The sequence below is a fragment of the Triturus cristatus genome, chromosome 3_2, assembly GCF_964204655.1.
Source record: "Triturus cristatus chromosome 3_2, aTriCri1.1, whole genome shotgun sequence".
In the NCBI taxonomy this organism is placed as follows: domain Eukaryota; kingdom Metazoa; phylum Chordata; class Amphibia; order Caudata; family Salamandridae; genus Triturus; species Triturus cristatus.
Window position 1 is genome coordinate 1,192,198,514 of NC_140584.1, and position 19,147 is coordinate 1,192,217,660.

At 47.6% G+C, this 19,147-nt stretch overlaps 1 protein-coding gene across 1 annotated transcript in view; it reads left to right on the forward strand.

The window, feature by feature from the left end:
- LOC146859417 (rac GTPase-activating protein 1-like) overlaps nt 1–19,147 on the forward strand; it is a 404,586-nt gene that overhangs the window by 148,552 nt on the left and 236,887 nt on the right. Inside the window, exon 6 of the mRNA XM_085647164.1 lies at nt 5,415–5,508. Within this exon, the coding sequence (XP_085503290.1) occupies nt 5,415–5,508 (94 nt within the window). The remainder of the gene's footprint in view (nt 1–5,414; nt 5,509–19,147) is intronic.

Below are 19,147 nucleotides of genomic sequence, written 5' to 3' on the forward strand. Positions count from 1 at the left end.
GGCCAGGGACGACCCATCAAATTACAGACCCATAAGCCTGCTAGATATAACACAAAAGGTGGTCGGGAAGGTGTTGTTGGTCAGATTATTACAATGAATCGACGAAAACGGCATCCTCTCCGACTACCAGGCTGGCTTCAGAGCAGGCACCGGCACAATCGAGCAAGCGTTTAGATTGTTGCTTGTGTATTGGAAGGTGGTGGTCTTGGGCAAAGGCAGTCTTTACCTTGCCTTTATTGACTTGAAGACTGCCTTTGACCTAGTACCTAGGGAGGCTCTTTGGAAAGTCCTTGCTGCCATGGGGGTGCCCAACTACTTGCTCCTGTTATTGGTAAGGCTGCATGTAAACACTTTTGCCCAGGTTAGGTGGGGGAGGAATGGTGAGAAAACCAACAGAATTCCGGTAGAGAGAGGGGTACGCCAGGGATGTGTTCTAGCTCCCACACTTTTCTCGTTATATATCAACGGTGTGGTTGAGCATCTATTGAAAGTCCCCTCAGATGAACCATCCCTGGCGGGGGAACGCATCCCGACCCTCCTCTTCGCGGATGATACACTCTTGCTCTCCAAAACCCCAATGGGCCTCCAAAAACTCTTAAATAATTTCCAGCTCTTCTGTACAGAGCGGGGTCTGGTAATTAATAGAGATAAAACAAAGTATCTTGTGTTAAATCCCCCTAAAAAATCTATACGCCCCCCAAAATTGAATGATGAACCTTTGGGGAGGGTGGATGTGTTTGATTATTTAGGGATTCGTTTATCCCATAACATGCAGTGGGGCCCCCATTTATGCAAGATGCTGTTATCTCATAAAAGAGTTACAGGGGCTCTTGTGAAGGAGCAGCGCTCCTGTGCTATAAGACCGATAGCCCCCGTTATTGATATTTATGCAGCAAGAGGAGTTAGCTCTGCCCTTTATGGTGCCGAGCTCTGGGGCTTCTGTGATACTGGCGACTTATCAAGAGCAGAGAGGAAGTTCTTCAGGGTCATTATGTCACTTCCCCAAGGCACCCCCACGATTCCATTAATGCTCGATCTTGGTTGTCGCACCATCGGTGATCTGGCGAAATTTCGCCCTTTATTGCTATGGGCTCGTTTGTGGCGGGTCCCGGAACTAGCCAAATATGCCAAAGGTCTCTCGGAAATCATGTCACTCCCAGGATGGCATAGGATAAAATGGTTGCGTGACATGAAGGCCCTTTTGTATAATCTGGGGCTAAATGCATCATGGGAAAATAGATCTTCCCCTCCGAAAGCCACGCTTAAGCTCTTATATTGGAACTGGATTGCGATCCAACGGATCTCGAACACATCATTGGGGAGACTTACTGAGGACTTCCTGAATTTTAAGGATCACCCAATCCGGGAACTATATCTCGACATTATCGAGAGCCCTTTTGACAGAGCTTTGTATTTTAAGTTTAGGACCGGGACCCTCCTACTCTATAGCTTTACATCACGATGGAATTCCTTGCCTCAGACCTCCGATCTTTGTCCTTTTTGCACATCCAGACGTGAGTCTGTGGCTCACTTTTTATTTGAATGCCATGAGTACGCCCTCCCAAGGAAAAGATGGCTTAAGCAACTGTGCCGCTCCTTGGGAACTAGACACTATATTGTGGCACTCCGCATTTTAATGTCAGACGCTCGCCCATTATACGTTTGTGCCCTTGCAAAATTCTTATCTTGGGCATGGCGCATCAGAAGTAAAAGGCTTAAGGAAATTGTTTAATTCACTCTTAAATAACTATTTATGATCTGTTTTGCACTTTATTGTAAAAATAGGTTTCTTCTTTTTTAATGAAATTAACTTATTCTATTTTTAACTGTTATGCTTTTATGATATGTTTTTTATCGAAATAAAGCCTTTGACTGACTGGTATAGTCCTGATTGACATGTTTAACTTACCAAGAAATCCCTAGTATATGGTACCCTGTTGGTACCCAGGGCCTTTAGATTAAACGTCACAAGTGGGTTGCAGCACTCCTTGTGCCATCCACTGCATTGCCTATGTAAGCATGGCTGCAGGCCATCAGTAACCTGGCAGTGCAGGGTTTTAACTGCAAATTCAACCTGCCAAAATAACCCCTTTTGAGTGGCCTAACCCTTACTTTTTAAATATTTAGACCTTTGAATAAGTAGGCCTTTCTCCTTAAAAGCGAAATGCATGGTATTTAAAGTAGGACATGTAAAAGTTTAATTTTAAACACCCTTCCAGTGACACTGCCTTCAAAGGTATTTCCAGTGTGGTAGGTTTGACTGTTCCATAGGAAAACACTGGGATGCAACATTAACCCCTTCAGTGCCACGCCCTTTCCCCCTCCTGTGCCGGGCGTTGCACTAGTGGGTGGGGTTCATGACGAGATAGTCTCGTCATGGGCACAGCGCAACCGTGCTCCATGACGAGACTATCTCGTCATGGGCACTGAAGAGGTTAAATATGAATTCTTTTTGTTTGGGAATGGGCCTAGCTAGAAAAATAATTCAACAACTATTGTTAATAATTGGTAAAATTCCAATGCAATGGTGAAGTCCAATTTTATCTAAATATTATGGAAGTGTAACTTTTTAAAAGTTGCCTTTGTTCTGCCTGAAGCTAAATCTGTATTTTGTTCTCCCACTTTGGCTAGCCGATCCTCGGCATTTAAATAGGCATCAATGAATTGTGAACTTGCTTCCAGGAGCAAAACAATAGGCAGACCTGAATGGGCCGAGATTATGCCTTTGAATCTGACAGAATGCGCAAGAGGGGCCGCTGTGAGCGTCCACTTTGACATTCGTGTCAAGCCATGCTTGGTTGAATGTCACATCCTGCGTGACATGTCTGCTGGGGTTTCTCACATGATACTCGGGGGTGAACTTCAAGGCGGCCTCCGATGTCACAGGCAAAATGTAGTTGGCACTTGGGCAGGGTCCTTCTTCTTTCCTGCCAGCCAGTCAGGCCCCAAACATAGTGAGACTCTTTTACATAACAGGGTCACAGCCTATTTGATATGTCTGCTGGGTTTACATATAACCTTTGTGGCACACTTCTCAGGAAGGAAACAGAATGCCAAAACACTTTGTGTGTATCCACTGTCTGGTTGCTGAAAGTACAGCTTTGATTTTACCAAGCTTCTGTCTGAGTTTGTTGAGGGTACAGGGACTGCCAAAACTGGATTGTAGTGTTAAATGTGGTAGGACACTGGGATTACCCACACACCCAGAGCTTTCAGAGGCCAAGTTTAATGTGGCCAAAGACTTCGGCTATCTTGAAGATGTCCGAGTTGATAGGGTTGGCCCAAGGAACATTTACCCATTTCTTAGGGCATCCCCAAGGATTATTCTCATCACTAGCTCATGCCAGGCATAAATGTGGCACATCATGGCAATCCGCTTTAGAACACTCCTGAATCTGAGGAAGATCCGAAGAGGACTGAACCTGCTGTCTGCAACCCGAGGTGATCCCTGGAGGACTGGACCTGCTACCTCACCCAGGCCAAGACTCCAAGCATCAACTCCAAGTTGATTGGACCTGCTATCGGTCTTGTACCCAGGACAATGAAGGGGACTGAGGCTGGGGATTGCTAAAGGGTCTCTTTTCTTTTCTGCTGAATATCATTCTGAAGGCCTTAATGTGGCGGTGCTTCCACATATTTCAAGACCAATTTTTCCTCTGGGGCAAAGATATCTACATGCAGTTTCCACTTGGATCTCTTTATGTTCTGGAATGGAGTTGGGCTTTGACTAGTCATCCGAGGAGCTCGGACTGCATCACTCGTGCATAGAAAGTCCTTTGTATTGAACGAGAAAATAATAGTCTCCTTACACGTCAATTTAAGGTTAATCATGCATTGTCCCACTTTTCCTCCTTATTTATGTGCACTTCTCTGGCTATACAATTACAAGAGGCCTTGCAGAGTAAGAGAAATGGGATGGGGTAGGATACAAGAAGTAAGACGGGCATAGAGATGATGTAGAAAGATGTGCGAGGTAGGCAGAGAAGTAAAGTAAATAGGGACAACTGAGGTAGCTTGAAAGAAAGATAAAGAGAGGCAGAAAGAGGAAGTTGTAGGAAAGAGATGCAGAGAAATAAATTACAAAGCGGACCGTTCGGCATCGCATTGATTCTCCACAACGCATGAGTCTTGCCGACAGCTCTGGTGACTATGGACTATCTGCCCAATGATGCCTTTTGGGGGTCCGTATTCACGGATCTTGTGAACTGCTTAGAACTGCAATTTGCGCAATCTTGTCTACGCCTACGGGAACAAAAGGCTATTACTTAAACAAGCCCACAGACCTCCGCAAGTATCTCCTGTCACCAGCCTTTACGGGATCCCCTTGCAATTCCATGTCTGCTTATGCCATCCTTTTTAGGTCATGTTCATTACTGTTAGATGTCTTATAAATGTCTTATTTAATACTCAAATTGCATTGTCTAAGCTGATTTTATTTCAGTCTTGTTTGTGCAACAAATTGAGCAGTATACGTCATGTGAATAAGTCTGGTATGTGCATCACCTTGTCATAAATATATTCTGATTAGTGAGTGAGGCTGGCTTTGGGCGCCTCTGGAAGGATGACATTAGTGCGGTCTCTGGAAAGACAATATTCTGAGGAGTTTCTGAGGCCGGCTTCAGAGGTGGATCTGGGTAGCCTGTCATCTGTGTCTAAGGCTAGCTTCAGAGGGGTGTATGTTAGGCCTGTGTTCTGTGTCTGAGGCTGGCTTCGGGGGTGTCTCTGGGAACCCTGTGTTTTGTGTCTGAATCTAGCTTCAGAGGGGTGTATGGTAAGGGTGACTTCAGGCGGAGGCCTATATTTTAAGTTATGTTTGGTGAGGCTAGTTTTGATGGTTTCTGGTGAAGCCAGTTTCAGGGGCGACCGTAGCTATCCTGTTATCTGAGGCGCATCTCTTGAGGCTGTTCTTGGAGGGGGTGTCTGAGGCTGGCTTCAGAGGGGTGTCTGGGAAGGGGGACTTCAGAGGGGTCTCCAATCCTATATTCTGAGTGGTGTCTAGTGAGGCTGGATTAAGAGGTTTCTCGTGGATCCAGTTTCACAGGTGACTCTTGCTACCCTGTTTTTGAGGTGCGTCTGTTGAAGCTGGATTATGGGGGGTGGTTTAGAACGATGACGTCCGAGGAGACTAGCTATCCTGTTTTGAGGTGCATCTGTTGAAGCTAGATTAAGGGGGTGTTTTAGAAGGATGACGTCACAGGAGACTGGCTATTTTGTTTTTTATGGGTGTCTGTTGACGCTGGATTGTGGGGGGTGTCTGCGCCTGGCTTCAGAGGGGTGTCTGGGAAGGATGGTTCTAGATAGGAGTTCTTGGTAAGAGTAGAGTCATTGAAGCCATGCAGAGGCAGACTTCGGGAGAGACATCAACCCTTTTTCCTAATTCTGTCCTTTTTCTCCCCTCCTGTTCCTGCTGATAGATTGGGGATGGCGGGCGAGTCCAGCAGCAGCAGCAGCATCATCTCCACCCTTTCGGCCTCCGGCATCAGCTATGACAAGACGGAGGACTTCATGGTAAGGCGCCACCTCCCACCTGTCTTGTCCCCTAATACCAGCCAGTGTTCTGGCCTCCCGTGGAGGCGAGCGCCTAGTGATGCATCCGTCGTGCACTAAATGTCTTTTTTTATTTCTAAATCATGACACGTTTGGGTCTTGCAGACTTCCCAACCTTCCATGCCTGAAGCCCCACAGGTTGGCGATTCAGATACTTGCGGGGTGTTATTGTGGGCAAGTTTACAGATGACTCCATGTCACCAAAGATGCTGTGCACCTTTCCAGGGTTTTCATTTAACATACTGATGCATTCTGGGAGTTGTAGTCCTGGCTTGCTTCAGTTTATGGAATTGAACTGAAACACGTAAAACCAACAATCGCCTTTAAAGATGTGGAGTCATCTGGTTACTTGCGTCATGGGGCTGTTGCAAGATCCCAGCACTGAGACTGCTTTGTTGCACTCTAGAGGGCCACCATCTGAGATGCTGAGGAGGTTGTTCCAGAATCTCTTTGTGGTTGCAAAACGGATTCCCTGTTATGTTACTTTTGGGTATGAAGCTTTCCAAACGCACTGTGGTCCATTGTAGAAAGATTGTTTTACATATGGTTGATCCCGGTCTATAATGGCAGGGACAAGGGAAATTACCAGTGCCTCAGTTTAATTTGAGGGGTTCCAACCATCACTCTCTGCCCTGGCTCAGCGAGTGTCCCCAAGTGTTGTAGATGAGCCCCAGAAAGAGTAACAAGCTCGCTGTGCCACAAGGGGCCGAGCTGCACCTCAGTTGTGGGATCCAACATGGCAGAAAGCTCCTGGGACTGCTTGCGTTCCCAGTCAGAGGGAAGGTGGCCTCTCACTGAACTGTTCCCTTGGGGGCAGTGCTGGCCGCCACAAACAAAGGGTGGTGTGGCAGGTGGAGGGAACATGGGAGGTGTCATGCAGGACGGGTTCACGCGGTGGGGGTGTTAGAAATATAGATAAATTATATATATATACACATTTTTATTAACATACCTTTAGCCACCGGTCACCTCCAGCAATGTGTTGCGCCGCCTCTCCTCTTCCTGTTTTCAGCACCCTCTGGGACAGACTCCCATCCTATCCCTGTGCTGCAGAGCACCGCGGGGATTGGTCTGAGCAGGCTAGAAAGACGCTCAGCTGAGGCCAGGGAGTCTGGGGGGTGGGGGGTTTCTCCAGCCCAGACATTTTTACAACGCAAATGTTTACCACGCACATCACTTCCCTTAATTATACTTACCTATGTGGTAAAGGCATATGCGTGGTAAAGACAGGATGTGGGGTTTACACAGGTACAGGTTGGGAGGTAAATTAATTAGAAGTAATTAATATTTTAGGTTTAATGAATAATAAATATTTAATTGATAATTGTTAATTGTGCAATTACATTTTTTTAACTTGCATTTTAGGTGTGGGTTATGGGTTTTGTAGGGGTTTAGGATGGGAAGTAAATTAATTTAAATTAAGTAATTATTTTGTAATTGATATTAATTATTAAATTGTTAATTATTAAATTGTTAATTGTGTAATTCATCTTTGGTTAATTTAGATTTTAGGATCATGTGTGTTTTATAGGTGTATTGCCAGTGCGGTAATGACATACAGCCGTCTGGGATGCTGGTGAGCAGTAGCGTAGCAAGGATGCGATCAGCGCTGGCACAAGCAAAGAAATGGCCCCTTCGACTGCTATGAGGGCAGTGAAATACTGAAATAATCCGGGTTCAATGGGCCTCCGTGCCCTGCGCCAGTGGTAGCTCTGCCCCTGCTCGTGATCAGAGTATTGCCCCCGTAAGTGCAGGTGAGAAGGAGAGCATGGACAGTGGGGCTGAAGTTATCACTGCCCGAGAATAGCGCCCACTACTGCCTGAATGATCCTACTATCATATAACTGGTATTTATATATTGACTGGTATTTATATATTGACTGGTATTTATATAGCGCTTTTCATACCCCTTGCGGAGCCTAAGGAACTTTCCTAGGTGGCTGCATACCCGGGGTCATCAGGCACACTAATTTACTTCTGCTTCCAGGTCACACTTCTGAGTGCATAGTTGAAAGGGCGTAGTTTATGCATGACATACACGGGACATACTGATAGCGGTGCGGGGGTGGGGCAGCTTCTAGGTGTTCTTGGAAGAGACACTGCTGCATTTTAGGAGTTAATGTTGCAATTTTTTTACTCCAGTCCCTTTTTTGGCTGCATAACGTTGCTGATATAGCGCTTACACTGTCAGCGCGGCGCCTGAAGTGAGCGCTCTCGCTAGAATTGCAACCCTGTGAAAAACAGCTCTGTGTAGTATGTACATTACCCAACTAATCTATCTCACGGATTGTAGCTCCAGCAACTGTGTGCATAGTGTCGCGAATTTCTGCAGTAGATGCATTAACCCACTAAGATTTCTACCTGGAATTAGAGTCCGTGGCCGACTGGATGCACGAAGATCTCTACACCAGACACATTTACCCATTGTGCTTTCGCACTGCTATCATAGTCTGCACTGTGTAGGCTAAACACAGATCTCTACAAGCGCTACATCAACCCTCTGAACTGCATCCATGAGGCCTGCAGATCACTCAAAGAAGGATCAAATAGAATCACTAGGACTCAGTTTATTTTTATGCAAGTTACCTTTTTTTCCACTTTCACTTGTATTTTTTTCCAAGCCCTGGTTCATAAGGTCTGGTCTGCGACGGCTCTCACTCGCTCGCGAGAGAGATTGTTTTCTACATGAGGCTTGGAGCCCGCCTAGTGCTTACCATTGTCACCTTCATTTGCTGCCTTAAATTGGGCAGCTCGTGACAGCTTCACTTCCTCTTCTTTCATCTATTGCATGGTCCAACTACTGATAGCTTCATCTCGATTAGCGTCCTTCCGCTGCTGACTCTGATCGAGGTACTATTTTTGTGTCTTGCTAACCCAGTCATCCTTTTCCCCTCCCACCCCTTCCTTGGCTGTGATGCTTCTTCCCTAAAACCCCGGCCATCCTCTTGTCTGTGCTCTCTTCCCTCCCATCCCACCCTATTGTCTGTGCTGTCTCTTCCCTCCCATCCCACCCTATTGTCTGTGCTGTCTCTCCCCTCCCATCCCACCCTATTGTCTGTGCTGTCTCTCACCCGCCAAAAGGAAGAAAAAAAAAAGGGCTATGACATAGCCAGCGCCGGCCGCTTCATAGTGTTTTTTAGGTTGAGCCTGCAAGCAGGGCACATGTGCTGTCGCTTGGTCGACCTATAGTATCAACAATAAACAAGCATTGGCATAGCCAATAGGTCTCGCCATTGGGACCTTATTATTATATGTTGTAGAGCATTGTGGCTGCTGTGCATTATGTTGAAAAGTTATAGTAAAAAGTGTTAAGCATTTTTGTTACCTTTATACAAACGAAGACAACATTATATACAACTGAAAAACCTGATTAAAAAAGATTTTAACATTAAAAATGTCTTCTAGTTTTTTTGTACTTGCACCGCTGGCAACTTCTTCCTGCAGGTCTCATGCTCGTTTGTTATAAAAAAAAATTGTTATGGGGGAGCGGGACATAAATAACGGGGGAGTGAAGGTTGGAAAACAGTAATTTAATTGGAACACGAGTAGCGGACGGACACTAGGGGAGAATCAACAGAAGCCAGATTCCAAGGGCAGACAGACATGATGCTAAGGTGGTGCGCTGATGCAAAATGGTGGTGGTAAATAATGTTTGGTGCTCAGGTGTTGACCATATATGGTGTGGATTGGAGGTACGTTGTGGATTGTGGAGTTCTGGAGTTGAAATATGTTGTTTGGTGTGGAATTATGCGGTGTGTTTCGGAAATGTGTGGAGTTGGATTGTGTTTCCTGGAAATGTGGCGTTGAGTGAAATTATGCTTTAGTGAAATTGTGTCATGGTGTGCAGTGCATTTATGTTGATTGGTGGTATGTGGTATAGAGTGTATTTATGTTGCATTGAGTACAGAGTAATTATGTGGCGTGTAATTATGTGGTACTCAATGTTGCGTTGAGTAGGGATGGGTGGATGGATGGATGGATGGATGGATGGATGGATGGATCCTGTGCAGAGATCATGGACCTGCTGCATTCTTCTACATGACTCTGGGCCCCTCCTGTCTTTTCCTTTCCTGGTCCCAGAACGCACGTTTTCAGCTGTAGTAACACACGAAAGGAAATCATTACAACGGTATTAATTGCAACACATTTCGATTTTGGAATTGAAACTTTTTCATTGGGAAAATCAAACAACTTGGCTTGCCCTTGCAAATGAACCGTTCAAATTTCAATTTTAAATGCACGCATTCCGGAGTAATAGCTCACCAATCCTTGCATCAGGCCAAGGGTGCATGGGGTTTTTCCAGCAAGAGAAAGTGTGTGTGTGTGTGTGTGTGTGTGTTGGGGGAGGGGGAGGGGGGCAACCCATGGCCTTCTGTTATCTCCGCCTTTGCTCGTGGCCTGCTGACGGGCGCGAGCACAGGCCGGGCCTCTGAGGGGTGACTGCTGATTGCCGCTGCTGACGGGCGCGAGCTTAGGCCAGGCCTCTGAGGGAGACTGCTGAGTGCCGCTGCTCATGGGCGCGAGCATAGGCCAGGCCTCTGAGGGGAGACTGCTGAGTGCCGCTGCTGACGGGCGCGAGCATAGGCCGGGCCTCTGAGGGGAGACTGCTGAGTGCCGCTGCTGACGGGCGCGAGCAGAGGCCGGGCCTCTGAGGGGTGACTGCTGAGTGCCGCTGCTGACGGGCGCGAGCATAGGCCGGGCCTCTGAGGGGAGACTGCTGAGTGCCGCTGCTGACGGGCGTGAGCATAGGCCAGGCCTCTGAGGCGAGACTGCTGAGTGCCGCCCGGGCTGCAGGGACTCTCGCTCCGCTCCCAGAGGCGGGAGCTGCAGACAGAACCTGTCATCGAAAGAGAGCCTTTCCCTGCTGCGCACTCCGTTCCCTCTTACCCCTTCGGACCGCTGCCCGTGCCTCTCTGCGGTTCGCTCCCTGAATCATTGCATCCGCGCAAACATTTGTGTGTCAAGAAGCGCCGAGACGGTGGAAGCTGATAAGTTTAGCGCTAAACAAATAGGATTAATAAAGTATGTGCCTTTTAATTCTAGACCACCGCGTCAAATGCACGCACGCTCTCCCCTTCCATAATGATGGTTACACCCCTGTGTCACTGAGGCACGAACACGGTCGTGAGCGTGATAAACGTGATATCTACTGTTTCACTACATGGCAAGTCATTCGTCATAATCAATGCAGGCAGAGTAATGCCGAGAGGGAGGGTGGTGCCCCACGTCACGGTTGTGACGCCGGCAGTGATATAAATGCTATATTACACTAAAATCATCTGAGTGTTTATTTTCTTAGCCATGTAATACCACCAACGTATTCATAAAGCGCTTGCTCGAGAGGTCAGGGCTCTGACTGCTCAGCAAAGAAGAAGCAGCCTTGTTACCTTTCCTCGAAATGTCTCCTTGTTCAGAGTCTGTGAAAGATGAAAGGCTGAGTTTGCTTTGGTCAGAGTGCGCCGCGGGCAGGTTTCAATGGCAGGGGGAGGGTTACACGTGTAGCATCCTAGCTAATGATTTAGTTTCACTGAACACAATCTCCTCACGCCAAATTTGCGGGACTAGATTATGTAACATAAAAGTTTGCCTATTTTATCTTTGTCACATCTCCCAACAAATCTTTTCTTTACATTTTTAAATTCAAATCTGCACATATAATGATTACAAAACGGTCTGGGATTGTGAAACGGAGCATCTCTCCATCTTTTTAATTATTGAATTATGTTTATTAAATGAAGCAGACAGCCAGCAGAATGGTCCGTGGACTGCACCACTGGGCATGGGTGGTGATAAAGAGGAGGGTTATTGTGTCCTCTGTGGAGCTATGGAGCTGTCCCTTGTAAATGTGAGGAGCGCCCCCGGTCCTTCTTTTCCTTCCCTTTCGGCCACATTTTTCCTGCATTCATGAAAAAAAGCAAGTATCTGAATGCAAGAAAGTTAACTGGGCTGGGTGAGATGATGCCATCTGATTTTGTACTTAATTGGGCGCGTGTATGCGTTCATTTTATGTAGCGCTAAAGCCAGTCGTGCAAATGAAGTGAGGCGCTAAGTGGTGTCGGTAAATCCATCTGTCAAAATCTGACCTCACTTTCTCAATCCCCTCATCTGCAAAGAGTGCCCTCCTGAAAAACTGTTGTGGTTTAGTGCAGTTTGCCAAAGCCCTAAACTGGTACTCCGATGCCCTCGAAGCACTATAAGATTCTGAAGCTGTTGTATCTGTTTTCCAAAACAGAAAGCAAAGCAACTCTGTGATGATTCAAATCCAATTGGTCGCACACTGCTCGTCCTACCAGCGTGTTACCCCAAAGCATTATGGTCCATGAAGTCAGCATCAGCGAGTGCGCCTCTGCCAGAGTATTAAGCAAAATTAAAGTCGCGTTGGCCATCCCTGGACACGTGTTTCGAGGTTATTACCTCTCGTCAGCAGGGAATAGGCATGTGTGTAGGGTTGCTGCGTAGGCTGCCAAAAATTGTTCAGGTCCAGTACCGCTCGTGGCACTCAGGTGCGCAACTCTGTGATGATTACTGCAGCTAGGCTTTTGCCAGGGATTGGAGGCTGAAGCAGCCGGTTAACCACGACACGTGTTAAAGTGACGCATCGGAAGACGCATTAAAAATGTATGTGTGCACGTGGTAAACAGATGAGACTCCCTGTTCAAACCACACACACAGATTCCTTTAACCAGAGGAGCTCGGTTCACCACAGCTATCGAGCAAATGCTTAAGCCGCCCATCATGGAACCGGTTCTAATTCAAACTTTCGCTCTTGTCCAACGTGTGTGATCCTGGACAACTCACTTTATCCCGAAGGTCCCAAATCCCTTATCTACAAACATTGAGAAATCAGGAGACAGGCAGGACTGGAGACAGCCAATCCAACTGCATCAAGCACAATATATAGTCCTCCACAGGTCTCACTAGACATTTGACACCTTTCTTTTTCTGAAAATGGTTGTCTGATCTCTGAGAAAACACGTGTTGGACACTGCTGTAACAGGCCGCACGGAAACAATAAAATAAAAGAAAGAAACACGAGACATGGTACAAAATAAAGAGCGGATCGGAGGCAGTCAGGAAGACAAAGCAGCTGAGATGGGCAAATAATGACAAGCTCGATAATGTACCAGTTCTAGAAATAGTAATGAGATGCCTCCTGTTATTCGAGTATCGCGATACTGTTGCAGTTAATATCAATCACGATTCTACTTTCAATACTATCAACACGACCTTTTTATATAACGCTTCTACCAAAGTTACGCGCTTCGTAGAGTTGCGGACTTGTTGCTTAAAGAGTTTTCTCTTAAATATGGAGTGTGTTGGAAACCGCCTCAAAAGCAATGGAAACTTTAGATCGGAAAATGTATGGCTGCGATGTGCGCACACATTCTTCACACACGCACTGTTAACGAGTCTGCCCCGCTGAACTGGCTGCTCCCGAGGCACGTGGACCTTTTTATATAGCTCTTCTGCCAAAGTTACGCGCTTTGTAGCATTGCGGATATGTTGCTTCCTAAATATGAGGTGCGTTACAAAGAGCCTCAAAAACAATGGAAACATTAGATCGGAAAATGTATGGCTGAGATGCGCGCACACATTCTTCACACAACTGTTAACAAGTCTGCCCCGCTGAACTGGCTGCTCCCAAGCAGGCAAGCACGTGGCCACGCTAATGGTAACATTCCTAAAGGTCATCTCCTACAACAGCGCTTGAGCGCTGCCTAGGCTCGACCTAAAAAACGCGAGCACCATCTGTTTGCAATTACCGCCAACGCGATAATTGGAAACAGATGGGGTTAAAGCTCACTCCCGCGGACCCTAGGTCATCGTCCAAACAAGGCGGGACCATCACCCGCCTTGCACCTATTGCGTGCTGTGTTTTTAAAAAAGACACATGCACAGGCCAATTGCAGGCTAAGAAAAGAAAAGCACACGCACGAGCGTGTGTTCATAGCTTAAAAGCCCTTACTTAATGCCTCGCAGTACAGCGCATGCGCGCTCACTTAGGCGAGACCTAAAAATCTAAAAAGGGGCTTTTAGCCCACCTATTACTTACCATTCGTTGGTATCATTATCACTCTTCCTTGCTGCCTTCTAATTCGGCAGTGTGTGTGGGGCGTCACTTCCTGCCTCACTTCCTTTTCTTTCTGGGGCGCATGGACTAAGTACATATTGACTTCTTTTAATTAATGTCCGTCTCCTGCTCGTTCTGTGATAGAGGTAGTATTTCTTCTTTTTTCAGCATTTTCATACTGCGCTAAGTCAACCAGACCCAAAGGTATTGGAGTGCTTTACATGAGCATCACTTACGTTACATAAGTTCACATTCAGTTTTTCAGACACCAAGAGATTAAATGGTTTTCCCAGAATCGCGGGATGTTGAGCGAACGGCATCCCTTCTGGTTCAGAATGTGGAACTCATTTCCCAGTGTGTCAACGCTGTGAGGCACAGGACTCTGTTTTTAGGTCTCGCCTGACCCAGCGCATGTGCTGGTCTGGCGAAACCTATTTAGAGGGCTCCAAAAAGTGCTACCAGGCCAGCCTAGAGCTACAATGCATGTGCGCGGGCGCTTTACCGCGATTACTTTCACTTTCGCGGCCGCATGGCCGCTTTGATGTTTGATCACGATCGCTATCACTTTCGCAGCCGCTTGGCATAGCCAATAGGTCTCGCTTTTGGGACCTTATAAGTATTTAGTTATGCAACTGTTGCATGGCTAAACACTTATAAGGTCCCAAAGGTGAGACCTATTGGCTATGCCAATGCTTGTTTGCGGAGTTAGAGCGACACACATGTTGCCTGTATGTTTGTTTACATGTGACAACGGGGAATTTGTCTCACAATGCGACCCTGGTTCGCTCAGTGTCTGGTCAGCCTGTAGCCACCCAGCTCTAACCAGGGTCCCACAAACCTCATGCCATCATGCATCTTCGTTCCCCGATGTTTTTGTTTTCATTTCCCTGTTATGTCCTCTGAGGCTCTGGTTTAAAGCTTGCACATTCTGCACACTCAGGCAATTTTTTCTCTGCTCGTTAAAGTTTAGAATGTGCTCTTGGGCGCAGAGTTTGCTGGAGCTTTGTACTTGACAGCAATTGTGCAAAGACAATTTCTTGTGTGTGCATTTGTTTTGTCCTCTCCACACCACTCCAGTCTGACACTTTACTACACTCTATCAATCCGGATTTGTAGTGCGGGCCGCTGTATCGAGGCGCTGTCAATAGTGCTGCCTGTTCTCCTAGAGATTCTTGCTGAATTGCTGGAGCAATGGTGAGGCTCTGAGGTGAAGGGGGAGGTTGTTCCAGGTCTTGGCTGCCAGATGAGAGAAGGCGCTACCTCCGATGTTTGTGCAGCGGATACGATGTGTGGCAACTTATGATCCGGGTCTGAGATTCCTGGTTGGCTAGTGACCTAAAGTCGTCTGTACAGCATCAGCTTCACACCAGACCCCCAGGACAGAAGGCTACAGACAAGAGACCCAGTGGCCAGCCTGGGGGTCACGCCTGGTCAACTTTTGAGGAACTTGTTCAATGGTGGATCCACCTTTGCCCAGTGGCAGCTCCAGAGTGTGTCCCTGGGCCCCATGCTTACTGAGCTTGGAATTAGTGAGGCATAAAGTGCCTGGGGCTGCATGTTCTGCATGCCACGCTGTTTTTTCAGGAATTATTTGTACTTCCACTGAGTAATGACCAGTGGCTCTTCCGCCAACCTTGAGTAACTACCGGTGGCTCTTCTCCACCCTGAGTAACTACCTGTGACTTTTCCGCTGACCCTGAGTAACTACTGGTGGCTATTCTGCTGACCCTGAGAAACAACCAGTGGCTCTTCCACTGACCCTGAGAAACAACCACTGGCTCTTCCACTGACCCTGAGTAATGACTGGTGGCTCTTCCGCTGATCCTGAGAAATGACCGGTGGCTCTTCCACTGACCCTGAGTAACAATCAGTGGCTCTTCCGCTGACCCTGAGTAATGACCGGTGGCTCTGTTGCTGACCCGGAGTAATGACCGGTGGCTCTGTCGCTGACCTGGAGTAATGACCGGTGGCTCTTCCGCTGACCCTGAGTAACGACCGGTGGCTCTTCGCTGACCCTGAGTACCGACCGGTGGCTCTTCGCTGACCCTGAGTACCGACCGGTGGCTCTTCCGCTGACCCTGAGTACCGACCGGTGGCTCTTCCGCTGACCCTGAGTAATGACCAGCACCTCTTTTGATGAACCTGAGTAATGGCTAATGAGTAAGAAACATTGCCTTGAGTATTTTCAATACCCCCAACTTACAGCCAGTTCTTGAGAAGTATTGAATTATGTCCATTGACCATGAGTAATGGCCAGTAGTTGAATAGTATTTTGAGTATTTCCATCGACCCTGAGTAATGGCTAGTATTTGATTGCTACATCTATTTGTATAGCATGCTAATCACCTGTAATGGTATCCAGGCACTTTTGCTGGTGGGTGGTGGCTGCCTTCCAGGAGTGATTATTCGAAGAGCCAGGCTTCAACTTCTTGCGGAACTCAAGAAGTGATGAGGAGGCTCTGGCTTGATGTGGAAGTTCGTTCCATGCTTTGGGGGAGATGTATGAGAAGGGTGACCTCCGGCACTGTTTTTGTGTTTGCGAGGTACATGTGCCAGTGAAAGTCTGTCTGAGCAGAGGTGTGTGGGAGTTTAGTGTAAGTGTACGCGGCTGTTGAGGTTGGCAGGCCTATGTTGTATAATGCTTTGTATGTCTATGTGAGGTGTTTGAACTGATTGTATTTCTACATAGGGAGCTAGTGAAGTTATTTGAGGTGTGGGGTGGTGCAGGAAGGCAGGTTGAGGAGGAGTCTTGCGGTGGCTGTTTGGTGATTCCTGCATAGTGTATGCTGCCTGAGTTGAGCCTGCTGTTTATCAGGGCCTGTGTGACCATTTTCTGTGTGTTGTCTGGTAGCCACTTGCAGATTTTTCGCAGTATCCTCAAGATGTGGAAACAGGTAGAGATCACCACGTTTACTTGGACTGTTATGTCCAGCTTTTCATCTAGGATAATTCCTAAGTTTCTGGCGTGGGAGGTGGGGGTAGGTGTGGAGCCGAGGTCTGTCGGCCACCAGATGGAATACCAAGCAGTGGCTTTCCTACTGAAGATCACTCCTTCTGTTTTGTCGGAGTTGAGCTTGAGGCAGTTTGGTCTCATCTATGTGGCTAACGAGGTCATGCAGGTGATGAAGTTGGTTTTTGCTGCAGGGGTTTTGTCTGACAGGCAGAGTATCAGTTGTATGTCGTCTGCATAGGACAGTATGTTAATGCTGTGCGATCTGATGAAATTGGCCAGCGGGGTCATGTAGATGTTAAACCGGGTCGGCCTGATGGGACTCCACAGACAAGGTTCTTGGCTTCTAGCATATAGCGTAGCATGCTGACTTTGTGTTCTTCCTGGGAGGAAGCAGCAGATCCAATTGAGGTTGATTCCTTGGATGTCTATTTTGATGTAGTCTTCAGATCAGGGTAGAGTAGGAAACCTTGCGCAAGGCCCCTGGAGGTCAAGCATGATGAGGACCGCTGGTCTCCTCTGTTGAGGATCATCCTGATGGCTGTTGCGATGATGAGGGCAGTCTCAGTACTGTGATTGGGTCTGAAACCCGATTGTGTGGTGTCTAGGAGCTGGTGTGCATTGAGGTATGGGGGTGGGTTGCTTGTTGATGGCTTTTTCCATCACCTTGGCTGGGTAAGGTAGTTTACTAGTTCAGTGGGGTCTGCTGTAGGTTTCCCTCGAAGTGCAATGACTGCAACGTGTTTCAAGGGCTCCGGGAAGGTTTGCTGATAGGGTAGGTGCCCATCATATAGATGTGGTGGGGGCAGGGGTCCTTCGTGCCCAGGAATGGATGGTTCCCATGATGTTGGCTGTCTCTTCCATGGTGATTGTTTCCCATGCAGTCAGAGTGTTTCTGTGGTTGTTAGTGTGCAGGCTGGAGGTGAAGCTGCAGGGGTTCGGTTAAGAGTGGACATTGTTGTGGATGTCTTATAATATAGTTCTGGCAAAGGGGTGATGCTGTTAGTGGTGGAGGTTAGTGAGGTGAAGTCTTTGGCGATGGCGAAGATTTCTTGACCGCTTTTGGAGCTGTAATCTATGCATTCTGCTTGTGCCCTCTTCTTGTTTTCTCTGATTTGGTGGTGGTAGCGTCTGGCTGCTGCTTTATAATTGTACTTGTCCATTTAATTGGGGCTTCTTTCCAGTTGCTCGAAGTATTCTTTGGTTGAGCTGAGTTAGCCAGTTTTCTTTTGGTTGTTGTGTTTACGTGGTCCCAGGGAATCAGTTCATTCTGTGATCCACTCATCAAGCGGTTTGATGTTGTTGTTTAGGTCATTAGTGGGGTTCGGCTGGTTCATGCACAGTGTGTGGGACCAGATAGGTTTCAAGAAGCTGCTCCAGTTGCATCTGGGCAGGTTGGTGGTAGTGAGTTTTGTTTGACATGGGGTGTTGATTTTTAGTTGGGCGTTGGGTTCAGGTGTGAGGTATGGTTTTGGTGATTTTGATGCCATTGAAGGTGGCGAAGATGGGCTTGTGGGTGGGTGTGTGTGTATGCCTGAGTGTGTAGGTCTGCAGACATGTTGAGTCAGTCCGAGGTTTCCTAGGATTTTGAGGAGTGCAAGTGAGGGGGTTGTTCTGGTCTTCCAGATAGAAGTTGACGTCTCCTAATAGGATGTAGGTTTTGAAGTCTATGTTGAGGGGGCCAAAGAAATCTGCAACGATGTTGCTGAGAATGGCTTGTGGTCCGCGAGGTCGGTAGAGGAGGGCTCTGTTCAGGGTGTATGTTATTCGCAGTTTGAAATATAGGTAGTCCATGAAGGGGGTCGCGCTCTCAGTGGTAGAAGTGAAATTGACAGTTTTCTTGGAGATTATCGTGACTCCCCCCCTCCTCCATGGTTTGTGCTGGTGGTCCTGTCTTGTGATCTTATATCCAGCGAGGATGGCCGTGCCGATGTCAGGTGCCGACTCGGGAGTCAGCCACATTTTCGTGAAGATGTCTGCACTGTAATTGTTCAGGGTGTTCCAGATCTCTGTGGGGTTTTTGCTGCGTGGGCGGGTGCTGAGGAGCGGGCATGATAGTTTCTTAAGGTGCGGGGTTACTAGTGGAAGCGAGAGGTGTGCTTTGTGTAGGTTGAGTTAGTGTGGGTGGTGTAGGCCTGATGGGTGGGTTTCTGCACACAAACAGTGGTTACATGTGAAGGCTCCTTCTGTGTTGTGTGGCCACAGCATGAGGTTGGGTGTCCTGGGATGAGTGACTGGAGTAACGTCACGGAGTAGAGTAGGTGGGGGAGACTTTGTGGTGCTGCGCCCGCCATCAAGTAGGTCCTGGAAAAGGGGGAGTACAAGGGGCAGTGGGTGGGGGTTAGCAGGAGTTTCCCTCGACCCCGAGTAGTGGGCAGCAGTTGAGCAGTACTGGACTGTGTATTTCCATCGTCCCTGAGTAATGGGCAGCAGTTGAGCAGTACTGGACTGAGTATTCCCATCATCCCTGAGTAATGGGCATCAGTTGAGCAGTACTGGACTGAGTATTCCCATCATCCCTGAGTAATGGGCATCAGTTGAGCAGTACTGGACTGAGTATTCCCATCGACCCTGAGTAA